The sequence below is a fragment of the Aspergillus aculeatinus genome (genome assembly GCF_003184765.1).
Source record: "Aspergillus aculeatinus CBS 121060 unplaced genomic scaffold BO66scaffold_6, whole genome shotgun sequence".
Classification (NCBI taxonomy): domain Eukaryota; kingdom Fungi; phylum Ascomycota; class Eurotiomycetes; order Eurotiales; family Aspergillaceae; genus Aspergillus; species Aspergillus aculeatinus.
Window position 1 is genome coordinate 116,391 of NW_020291475.1, and position 13,711 is coordinate 130,101.

Here is a 13,711-nt window from a genome sequence, read left to right on the forward strand (position 1 = left end):
AGTAATTTTTTAGATACTAAATCTCTATTTATTTTAAATATATCTTTTAATATTCTAAATAATATATCTTTTAACTAATATAAATTATTAGATATACTATTTTATATTATATTATCTAATATACTATTAATTCTACCGCCGTTTATTTTACTATTTTTAGAATAATTAAAATTAATTTAACTATTTTTATATATTACTAATTAGTCTAAATATTTTATAAATATATTAGTAAATAATATTATTATTTACACCGAGAATTCTGTTATAAAAAATATTCTAAAAAAGATATTTATAATATATAATATATAGACTTTATCTAATAGCTCGAATATTAGTATAGTTTAAATTTCCGAAGAATATTAGTTTTATTTTTTTAAAAAAAAGAATAAAAAGATTATACTACTAAATCTTATATATTATATTTCTAAAGCTGATTAAAATATTATTAATAAAATATTTAATTTTTTTATACTATAGATAAGATATATTATATGTCTACTTATATATTTTTATTATATTTTATTTTTATAATATAAAAAGTCACCAACAGCTAAGCTAAGAAATATATTATTATTAATTTTTATAGTACTAATAAAAAAACTAAGTTTAATCTATATTTACTTTTTATATAAAAAAATATATTATAAATAGTTTAGAAATATTACTATATTAGTATTTTTAATCTAGTTATTTACTTTTATTAATAGTTTATTAAAAAGAATTATAGAAACCGCCTTACTATTATTATATATAAAGATTTTATTAATTCTATTTTTTTATATAGAAATAAACAAATCTTATATTATAAGAATTCTGTACTTTTTTTTATATTTATATTAATAATATGGTCGTCTGTTCCAATATATTTCATAATTATTTTAAATATTTATCTATTATCTTTATCTATTTTAAAGATTTAAATTTAAAATTTAAACTAAAAAAAGTCTATATAGAATTTCCGTTTATAATATTTCTTAGTTAGTATATTAATATACTTAGTTTTTTTATACTAAAGTTAACAGTTAAAACTATTTAAGCTTTTTTATTTGTATTAAATCTAACAGAGTTAAAGTATTTTCTTAGTTTTATAAAATAACTATATTATTATATAAATTAGTATACTTAAAAAACCATCTTTTTGTAAAACTACAAGACCCAGCTATTAAAACTATATAAAAATAAAAATAAAAAATAAGAATATATATTAAAAATTATAATTATTAATTCTATTTTTAAAGAACTCTTATTATTTTATTTATTATAAAATAAGTTTACCGATATAAAAATTTTATTTATTTTTAAATTAATAGATATCTATATATTAATATTAATATAGGCTGTAAAAATATAAAAATCATAGTCTACTATTTAAAATCTAACTTTATTTATAATAATTTATTTAAATTCTTTTTATATACTATTATTTTATCTATTATATTTCTATTAAGAATATTTACTAGTATTAAAAAGAACTACTAGCCTATTAAACTTAAAATATTATATTTTATATAAATATTATAAAAAATTAGATATATAATTAAAATATTTAGATTAGATATAGTTATTTATACTAATTATATATCTACTATTAGAATTTTTAGATAGACTATATTTAATACTGTTTTAGTTAGATATTTAAATCTATATCTTATTTATATATTCTATTTTATTTAAAAATATCGAGTCTGTGTTTTTTATTATTACAAAGAATTAAATATAGTAGCCGATATATTATTTTAATTATTCTAAATAAAAAATATACTTTATATTCTCTAAATATAACTATAAAATCTTAAAGATATTCTAGTTAATATATTTTATATATCTAATTAATATAAAGTTAATTAATATATATTTTATTTATATACTTAAAATTAATAATAATTTTAAATATTATATTATTAACAGCTATACTAAAGATTTTTATATAAAGAAAATTATATTTATTCTTAAATCCGATTCTAATACCTATTTTTTATATTTTATAAAAGATAATTTATTTTATATAGTTAAAAATATTATTTATAATATAAAGACTAGTAAAACTATTACTAATTCTAAGAATAATTATCTAAATAATATATATTTTATATATAAATATACTATAAACAGCAATTTTTTTTTCTAAAAAAATATAGCTATATATTTTATATATTTTTATTTATAAAAATTTTAAAATTATTTATAACAATAGTTAACAATAATTAGTTTTAAGACTATAAAAAGTATACTTTTAAACTAGATAATTTTTCTATATATTAGAAAAAATATTAATTGTATAAATATATCTAGAAATATCTAATATATTTAAATAATAATATCTAATATTATAAACTATATAATCTTCTTCAGCTGATTATCTTAATTATTCTTTTTTATATTATTATTATAAACTTTTTAGTATCCTTGTCTTCGGATAATTTTAATATCTATAATATTTTACTTATCGTCGTCGATAAATTTACTAAATATATTAATCTTATTTTAGATAAATCTATTTAGAAAGTAAAATAATAGAATATTATATTTATTAAGTATATAAAGTTCTATAATTAGAATATATTATATTACTTTATATTAGATTTTAATTCTTATTTTATAAATATTTTTTAGAAGAGTCTATTCTTTTAATTAAATATAAAATAGTTTTATTCTACCGCTGCCCATCTGTAAACCGATGGTTAAAATAAGTATATGATTTAAACTATTAAAATTATATTATATTATAAAATTATATAAAAATATATTTTATAGATATTAATCTTACTACTTATTAACTCTATAATAAATTTTTTTTTCTACTATTATAAAAAACATATTATACCGTCTTATATTTATTGTCTTACTGCGTTAGCTATAGTATTTAATTAAAGCAATTCTATATAAAATAATTAAATATATTATATTTAATATTTCTATTTCTAATATTTTTTCTACTCTAAATATATCAGCTTTTATTAATCCTATATTAGATATCAAGTTTCAAAACAGTTAGTCTATTATCTCTAAATATCTATATATTAAGATAATCATACCTCCGCCTTCTACTTAAAATATTCTATTTAAGAATATTATATGTAAAAAATACTATAGTCGACCTAAGAAGTATTAAGTTAATATAAGAAATATCTAAGACTTTTTCTTTTAGTTTAACATCGAAGAAGCTTTTAAGTTTGCTGCTATATATATAAAATATTTATATAATTATAGATATAAACCCCTTTTTTTTACTAAAAGTAATATAATATATCTTTATTTTTATTATAAATATACTATACTGTCTGTTATAAAAAAGAAGCTATTACTATAGTATATTAAATTATTTTATATTTTTAAAATTATCAGTCGATATACTTATTAACTAGATTTTTTTAATTTCTAAAAAATATATTTTATTATTTTTATTATACAGCTGGAACCAGCCTATTATACCGATAATCCGGATTCTTTTAGTTATATCTTATTTAAGCTATTTAAAATAGTTAATAAGATATTTTCTAATAATAATAACTATTAGAAAGTTAATTATGTTCTAAAGTCTTATATTATTTATTACAGCTAATATTATATACCGGTCCTCTAATATCTTATCTATTAGTATAAATATAATTTTAAAAATAATATATAAATATACTCTTCCAATATTAATATCTTAGATTTTGTTTATAAATTTAAATATTAATATTGGAGTAATTACTATTTTAAATAATTATTATATTAATATATTTGTTTTTTATATATTTGTTCTTGTCTATTCTTTTTTTTATACTTTTTATATTCTTGTTTTCTCGTCTTTCTGTTTATGTGTTTAGTATTTTAATATATTTAATTATTTATAACAACAAGAATGTCTGTCTCGAAGTATAATATATATAATATTTAGAAGTTTATTTATAATAATATTCTGTTTTTTATTCTGTTTCTGTTTTTTTAACTGCTTTAGCAGTAGAACCTTCTGTATCTTGCCAGCTCTATAGATTTCTTTTTTTTCTTATTAACAACTTTGTTATAATCAATATCATAATATTAAGCTCGTCATATCGATGTTTACACTAATTCTAATATTTTTAGAACTTTTAATTATTTTTATAGCTGCTGTAGTTATTTTTAAAATTATGTTCATTAGTATAATTCTAATAGTTTTAAAAATCTTGATTATATTCTTAGGAATTATAATTATAGAAGTTGCGGGTATTAGATTTATAAAGAATATTACTATATTTATTTTTATTTTTATACTTTAAGTAAAAGCTTTCTAATTATATTATTATTTATTAAATTTCTCGAGAAACTAACTAAGTATTATATTCTGAATAGAATAATATAGTTAAATATATAAATATAAATTAAAATAATTCTAAACATAAATTAATTAATTGAAGAAATTATTTATATAAGTAGTATAAATATAATAAATTATTTCTTAGATAAACTAACTAATATTCTTACCGGCTTAAACATTATTTATAATATAAAACAAGCTATTTAATGTTATTATAGTAATATAAAAACTAGACTTAGAATATTTTAATAATTTAGTAATCTAACTATTTTTTAGATTAGTATTTATAATTGAATATTTTTTATATTTATGAAGACCGGTAGTATACTATATTAATATAGTTTTATATATATAAATGTAAAAATTTAATTTTATAGTATTTTTATTATAATATTATATAATATTTTTAATATAGTCAATATAAGTATTCATATTTTATAATATATATTATAACTGATTTATTTTATAATATTATTACTAATTATATTAAAATAAAGAAAACTAATTTTTCAGATTTAAAATCTTTAATATATATTATTTTAGATTAAGAAGTCTTATTTTTATTGGAATTATTTTTATTATTATTATTTAAATAAAATAATTATTTTTAAAATTAATATTTTTAAGTTCAGTACTTTTGGAATCTATAATCCGAATAACTATATTTTAATCTTTTATTATTAGTAATTTTATTTATATAGTTGTTTATAGTTTTAAAATATTCGAAAATATTATTTATAATATTTTTAAAATATTCTATATTAAAATCATTATTAGTATTAGAACTTTTGATAGTATTAATTAAAATACTATTTGTTAAAATATTATTAATATTATTAGTAGATTTATTATCGGATTCTACTATATTAGATATATTAATATGTCTAAACTTTATATTTTTAAAATTATAAATTATAATATATAAATAGATAAAGAATATTTTAGTAATAAATATTTTAATATAAGATATTTAGATAAAAGAATAAAACATTAAAGATATTGAAATAAAAATATTTTAATAAGATAAATCATAGTTTTTAACTATATATTAATAGTAGGAATTTATTAAATATTAAAAAATACCAGAAGATAATACTATATAAAATAGTTTACTAAAAGAAGAAAACAGTTTTAAATATAAAAATAAAAAATAAAAAATAAAAAGAAGTAAATATACTAATAATATAAAACCAGAAAAAAACAACTTTAACATATATTAAGAAATATAAGATATTATAAAAATAAATAGATTAATATTAATTTTTAAAAATTTAGATATAATAATTTTTAGTTATTTAATAAATATAATATCTTTAAACTCGGTATTTTTATTATTAATATTTTTAGATAGTATATTTAATATAGAAATATCTTTGATAATTAAAGATAGTATATAATAATTAATATAGTCAATATGAAAAATATAAAAATAGATTTAGATATAAAAATAAATATAAATTTTAAGATAAAAATTTAAAAAGTTGACTGAGATATTAAGATTAAAGTATATAAATATATACGGCCGAAGAATTAAATAGGTTTAATATAATTATTAATAATATATTAATTTAGTCTAATTCACTAGTTAATATAAGTAGAAGTAAAAATTAAGAACTTAGTCTAAATAAAAAATTAAATAATATTTTTGTATATAATATTTTTATTAATATTTTAAGCAGAAGAATATAAATAATTTTGTTAAGATTAAAAAATAAATAAAATCAAAGTAAGATAGTAGGCTTGTAAAAGTATATTAGTATTAAAATATAAATATAAAAAGCTTTCTAAATATATATAGAATTAAATTATTTAGTATTCTAATTCTAATATATAAATATTATAATTATTATAAAGAAGTTAAGATAATAAGATATAAATATAATAAATAAATAAATTAAAATATATAAATAAAAAAATAATTAAATAGTTTAAAATATAAAGAAGAAAAAAACAAATAGTTTAAAATAAAAAAAAATAATATAGTAGAAAGTAGAAAACATAAAAGAGATTAATTTAATAAAACTAAGATATATATAAATTAGATAATTAATTTAGCGAATTAAAATAAGAATTAGAGAGTTAAATAATTTATATAATAAAATTAAAAAAGATAAATATAATAAACAGAATATAGAGATTTCATAATTAGTAGATATATAGTACTAAAAAATTAATATAAAAAATCTAATATTTAATAAAATAGAAAAATATAATATAAAGAATTTAGAATATAATAAATAAACTAATATAAATCTTAGATATAAGTATTATACTAGACGACCGGATATACTATTATATATAAAAAATAATTAATTTTATAAATAAGTATACTTAAATAATTTAAGAAAGAGAAGAAGAAAGTCTAAAAAAGTAATAAAACTAAAGTTCTTCTATTTAGGTGGTGACTAAGGCAGCATCGGATAAACAGTAGAATATCGACGTGGCCGATATATACTATATTTATAAAATATTTGAAATCTTCTAAGATTAAGATTTATTTATTTTTAGATATATAAAACTAAATTAATTAATTTTATAATTATAATATAAAAGACTTTCTGACCCTAATATAGTATAATAATAAAATAGTTATAATATATGTATTTATAAACTATTAATAAAAATATTTATAAATATTTATTATTATAATATGTATATACTCAGCTACCAGCTGAGTAATATTATCTTATAGTAAAACTAGATAAAAATCTAATATAAGTTTTTTATTTGCTTTTTATAGATTTATTATTATATATTTTTTACTATTTTTATATCTGTAATTAGATTAATTATTATTTTTTAAATTATAAAGATAGAATCTGTTTACTAAGTTTATAAAAAGCTCAAGTTTAGAACATTAATTAAAAAACTAAGAATATTTATATAGGAAATTTAAAAATAAAATAGTTTATAAAAATGTCAGCTGGTTGTACAAATATTAATTTAAAGATTTTTTGTGTATTTATTTAGTTTCTAATACTAAGAGATTTCATAAATTATTTACTTAAAAAAGAATAATAGTATTACAAAACTGTTTAAAAACGTATATCGGTATATGTAGTCTGGTATTATTGGGTTATATAATATTTAAAAAATATTACATAATAATAGCCAGTTCCTCTTCTATAATAATTAATAAAATTTGTATGGCCTTAGCCCTCCAGTCCTTGAAGCGTTTCCTTCCACAATATTACAGGCTGTGAAATTTGTGGCGAGGAAGAGCATAGTAGAGAGATGGTAACCTCGTATCTTTTAGATAAGGATACTAAAGTTCTGTAAGAAGTTGTTCTCCTATAAGAATAAATTATGGTATCTTAGACGCTGATAAATTGCCTCTCTACCTATGTAGAGGCCTAAGAAGTGGGTGTAGAAATCACAAGACTTAGCTTACTTCCATAGACTTTATCTCGGCATTCGTGAGTAAAGACAAGGTCTATGCTGACAACTGCATGAATCGAGTATGAGTTAAACGCCGACACATTCAATTATAAGGTTCCAAACCCATGTCCAGGCAATAGGGTAAGAAGTAAGAATTCAAGTCAGCAAAACACGATCAATACATCTATCGGACGATGATTCTTATGCACTTCTGCTGATGTGTTGTGTGGTACATATACAGCTAGAAGACAATCGCCCTCAACACCTGTAGCAGAAGGGAAAACATAAATCCTTGTGCGATAATTCTGACCTGGAGACAATCAAAGAGCTTACCCAAAGCTTCTTTGCTAGCAGCTGTTCCCATGAGACCGGTGAGCGCCTGCGGTAGCCCTTTTTCAACAAACAGCCTTCGCGCAGTCTCTTTCAAGCGCTCTTTCTCTGGTCCACTCATAGGCCCACGCAAGCTTGTAATCTCTGCTTCCGTGGGAAGAGCATTTTCACGAATTTTCATGAGATACGATCCGATTGCGTCATCAGAAAAATGCGACTTGATAACAGACTCCTGGAACACCTCGCGAATCATCTCCAAGTTCGGGTTTCCTGGGCGCAACACGTAAGACTTGGCGGCATTGAGCAGCCTTCGGCGAATATCCCAGACTGAGGACAATGTATACAGTTCATTAATCACGGCAAAGATGAGTTCCAGGGCCGTCCGGGCTTCCTCTTGTGTGATAGAATTGCCTTGGATTCTTCTTTCTTGTTCCTCTACTTGAATTGTGCGACAGTCCATTTTATCGCCAGATGCACCCAGCATCTCTGGGCTCAAGGAGCACTCCCCAACGCTTGAAGAATCGACTTCTGAATCCAAGATAATGGAAGCCGGACGGTTCAAATCATTGCCGTCAACTGCGGCTGCTTGAGACCCGCCAGGCGGTATGGTTCCCAACGAGCGGGAAATGTCTGAAGGCTTTCCATCTGCAGAGGATTGTGATGGCATCAAATGGCTTCTATTATCGAATAGCATAGAATGAGCCCAATCACAGGAAACTTCACTGGATTGAGTGACAATAGGGTGCTGGGTCGAAGAACCACACCCGTGCTCAAATTGCTGGTCAGCAACTGAGGAATCATGATCAGATCTGCTACTTTCAGCGCCGAGGGCAAGCTCTTTGCCGCCCCCACTCCCGAATACGCCAGTCATACCTTCAAAAACACGTCCCGGCACGCCCTTAGGCGCGTTGGCAAATACACCGAGAACGCCCTTCCCCATTGCCCCGAGTGTATTCTGGACCGGAAAGGAAAGTCCAATCTTCCTTGACGCAGCGATTGAACCAGTACCCATGCTACCATCCCTGTTAAGGAAACACTTCATCTTTTCACTTTCGGCGAGTGGTCCATTCTCGAGGGCACAACGAAGATACTGCTCTAGTCTTTTGGCTAGACCTAGTCTGGTCTGGCCTTTCCACGGAGGTAGAGCTGGGAAAAGATCCATGAAATCATGAATTTCGTTCAACTTCGAGATCGTACTCAAGGTATTGTGAAGGGTTTCGAAGTCAGCATAATTCCTGAAAACCATCCAGCCGGTAGACCTTGTCAATTGCGGTTCTATTTGAAGCAAAAACTCGCATGTTGGCTTAAACCGAAAGTGTTCACCACCTTCCGAGTCCAGATTGAGATCGATACTCAAAGAGGCATGATGAAACGTCAGATATGGGGATGATGCCGCCTCATCCAAGACTATGTCGCCAGTAGGTGGCGCCGATGATTGAGGGAGAGCTGACGTTTCGCAATTTCCACTTTCCATTGCTTCTACTGTCATGTGCTTTCCTGCATGTGCGAGTGATGAGTGGCTGTGAAAATCTACACCGAGAGGGGGGCAATTCGTGCCTTCGTTGCTCGTTACAGGAGGAGCTCCGGCACGACCTCGGCTTTGTGCGAGATTTAGAAATTCCTCCCTCTGCGGGGACACAGCCGCACCGCGTTGCTCGAAGGATGCCGCCTCTGTATTTTCAGCTGTTGTCATTTGGCTAGTAGGAGAGTCAGAATCTCGTAGGGGAGAAGCGTTATCTTCGCATGACTTGAAATTGCAGTCAGACATCGTCATCTGACTGGTATCATTGACTGTCACGTCTTGGTTTTTGGCTTTGTCAACACCGAGATCTATCGCATGCATTATTTGCGATTCACCTTCTCCAAGAAGTTGTACGATCCAGGCATTAATGGTCTCTGGCTGTGAGAGAGCTGAGACGACCGAGTCGGACATAGTACTGGCAAGTACATCGCGAAGAAACTGTCTAATCAGGGCGCAATCATGGACGTTCGAATCGAGGTATCCCGACAAAATGTCTTCTGCTACCATTTTCATTTTTTGTCGCTGCTGTTCTTTTTGTAGGATATTCGCTAGGTTGCTGGCTGGATGCAGATCTAGATAGCGTGAGATGAATCGCTCGGGTGATTCCGCAAACTCAGCAGCATCGAAGGCAGCAGACAACTCATTCAAGAACACGATCATGAGGGAGCTAAAGTTAATGAGAAGCTCCAGGAAAGTGTCGGCAGGTCGCTTGCGGGAAATATGCAGCCCCAATCTTGTAACAAAGCCGACCAGCACTTCTCGACACGATGTTGTAAATGTCGATTCAGGTGGTAATATTAGCTTGGACCACTGGCTACATGACAGATTTATACTGTGAGCTCGGTATACAACTGAACAAATAAGGACTTACTTCACATATTTGTTGAGAATCTCATCTCTGATTGACCTTAAGGATGCAGCTGTCTTCGGTCCAAACGAGGAGAAATCAGGTTTAATTGTATGCATGCTCTCATTTTGCCCCTCGCTCTCATCCGCCCGTTGACTATTGCGGTCAGGTTTCCGATATTCCCAATCAAGTAACCGACTTGGAAATGCTTGTAATGGTTCGATCTTCTTTGATCGGTTCTTTCTCAAAATTCCACCAGTGATTTCATGGGCTGTATTCTCCCAGGAGGAATGCAAGGTAAAGCCAGCAAGAGCTCCGATCAGGAGGAAGCCAAACTTTCCTAGAATAAAAGCAGTGGTGATAGTGGCACATGCAAAAACACCTAGAAGTACTTCATTACTGGTCGATGCAAGGAATTGAAGAGCCACATCGACAGTGCTTCTCTGGTTTGGGAGAGCGTTGTTGTGAGCTGCGGATGTTCCATCATGATGAAGCAGGGTATGCTTGTGGTGGATGTCTGTGTCTATAGGTGGGCGATGAATGATGTTGGTGTTGTCATCAACCATTGCTGTTACGAATAGCAGGATAGGTCAGAATTTAACTGGGAGGTAGATTCTATGCGGGACACATAACAGAATGTGGAGGTCAGTGCTATACTGGATAAAGAGGATATATATTTACAAGTGACTTACTACTCCGTAGTAGGAAAGATAATGTCGGATATCTCTCGTTCCATGTGTCAGTCAGTACCTGGATATCCATATGTAGAGTACTCCATACCCTCCAAGGAATTGCAAGCCGCAGCGGCCCGGGCTGCGGCCCGAGGCCGCAGTTCGGTTGCGCGGCCTGACAGTAAGATATAAAACAGAAAAATATATAAATACAATATCAAGAGTAAGAGATAAAATTTCGCAGATATACCAAGATATTAAACAGTAAGAATAAACATGCAGAACATGCTACTAATTAATATCAACAAGGTAATAGATTGATTGTATAAAAATAGTTGTATTAAAGAGAAAGTCTATAAGGACTGGAATAGCTATACACTATCGATAATACAGTAGACCGTACACACTAAAGACGCAGGCGATACCCCAGGACAGGAATAATAGTCGCTATTAGTAAATAAATCGGCGACGGCCATAATAATAGAAATAGTTTTTTCAATATTATTAATAACTATCTATAGAAGATATAATTCATATTAAGTAAGAATGTTATAAACTTAGTAGACAGACTATATCTCTGTTCTTGGACATTCTTTTTTGTAACAGATCTGGGGTTATATAACCTTAGATCCTACTATTTCTTAGAGAAAAAGCCACGTAGCTACAGTTATTTTTTTAATATATATTTATATTTTTTATAGATTATAAGTTCTTGTAATTATATTTTTTATTAAATCTATTTTCTTTTACTATTTTTATTAAGAATCTTGTTCTATATATTAATATTAGCCCTTAGGCTTGCTTACTTAATTCCTCGCATGCTTTAACTGCAGTTCTTAAACTTATTTACTTAATTTCTTATATATTTTTACTATAGTTTTTAGGCTTGCTTACTTAATTTCTTATATATTTTAATTATAGTTTTTAGATTTATTTATTTAATTTTTTATATATTTTAACTGTAATTCTTAAACTTACTTATTTAATTTTTTATATATTTTAACCATAGTTTTTAGACTTATTTATTTAATTTTTTTATATATTTTAATTATAATTCTTAGACTTACTTATTTAATTTTTGATATATTTTGGCTATAGTTTTTAGATTTGCTTATTTAATTTCTTATATATTTTAACTACAGCTTGTAGATTTATTTATTTAATTTCTTATATATTTTAATTATAATTTTCTATTAAAATAAATAAAACTATAAATACCGGTGTAGCTTTATATTTAAGTAGACTATACTATTTTATATATTTTATTAATAGCTGAAAAATAAGCTGATATATTTTATTAATATTTTAAATATTTAGAAATCTAATACTAATGTATAGATTTTTTTTATAAATTTTTTTATAAATAAAAATAATATTAATTCTAAAATTATATATAATTAGTATATTATTACAAGCCTTGGGCCCTTGCTTCGCTCGGGGTACCGCGCAGGCCCGGGCTGTTACATATATTTCTAATCGGAAATATATATATTATATATATTATTATAGTAAAAGCAACCGGCCGCGTACTAATTAATTAATTAATATAAATAGATACCGGCTGCGGATATTATAAAAATACTAAAATATTTATTATTTAATATTTTTTATATTCTACTACTACTACTTTTTATTTTTTTTTAAAAAAAAAATTATTTATTCTATAAATATTTATTCTCCGGACTGTTAAGACTTTTAAATTAAGTTATTTTATTATATTATATATAAAAACTAGTTATTATATATTAAAATAATATTATATAGCTGTTTAGTACTGTTTAGTTATATAAATAGTAACTAGTTAGATACTACTATTATATAAAATAATATATATTTTTATTATAGTTTTAAGCTAATTTAGACTACAGTACTAAAAAAATAATAAATAATTAATAATTTAAATATATAAATATATATAAATATAACTCGCGGTTATAGCTGTTCTTTTAAATCTATATTTTTTATAAATAATATTATTTTTTTTAATAATATTAATACTATTATTATCGCCGCCGTACATACCGCCGAGACTAATGAATTAAAATTAATATAATTATATTAAAATAAATAAGTAATATAATTTATAATAATTTTTAATAATTTGTTTAGTTTTTTTATTATATAGTTTTAGACTCCGGCTGCTAACTATAATCCGGCTAAATATATAATTTTAAAATTAATAGCCGAGCTTGCCGCTAATTATAATATAATCTATAAGTTTATAGTCTATTAATATAAATAAAATTTTTAGCTTATTTTTAATTATTTATTAAACTAAAAATTTAAATAGATCTAGGTTTTTAATATAATACTAATAAATATTAAAAATAACTAAAAGTTCTATTTTTATTATTAATAAAATTATAGACTATAAATAAAATATATTATATTATTTAGTTACTTAGATAATTTATATATAAATTATCATTTTATTTTTTAGATTACTGCTACTGCTGTTACTATAAATAGAACTATAATTTAATAATAAATTTAATAATAAATTTGAATTATAATTTTTATTATTATTATTATTATTAATAATATTACCACTATTATAACTACAGCAGCTGCTGCTGTTATTATTACTATTATTATTAATAATAATAATAATAAAAAAAAATTTTATAATTTATAAATTTTTTAAAAATTTACTAATCTAGTTTTTTATTAGCTGCTGTATT

The 13,711-nt window shown here is 24.1% G+C and overlaps 1 protein-coding gene across 1 annotated transcript; it reads right to left on the bottom strand.

The window, feature by feature from the left end:
- Positions 1-7,663: 7,663 nt before the first annotated feature.
- On the bottom strand, positions 7,664-11,102 carry BO66DRAFT_342017 (PX domain protein). The gene is made up of 3 exons (XM_025644450.1): positions 11,052-11,102; positions 10,384-10,974; positions 7,664-10,326 (listed from the first exon to the last, which is right to left on the bottom strand). The coding sequence occupies exons 2-3, from the start codon at positions 10,923-10,925 to the stop codon at positions 7,902-7,904; spliced, it is 2,967 nt and encodes a 988-aa protein (XP_025507416.1). The 5' UTR covers positions 10,926-10,974; positions 11,052-11,102; the 3' UTR covers positions 7,664-7,901.
- Positions 11,103-13,711: the final 2,609 nt, after the last annotated feature.

What these genes read in the sequence shown, in the direction of transcription:
- BO66DRAFT_342017 (XM_025644450.1), bottom strand. Translation starts at nt 10,925, where the DNA reads ATGGTTGATGACAACACCAACATCATTCATCGCCCACCTATAGACACA. An exon ending in ATTCTCAACAAATATGTGAA is followed by an intron (nt 10,327 to 10,383) that starts GTAAGTCCTTAT and finishes TCTGTCATGTAG; the next exon opens with CCAGTGGTCCAAGCTAATAT.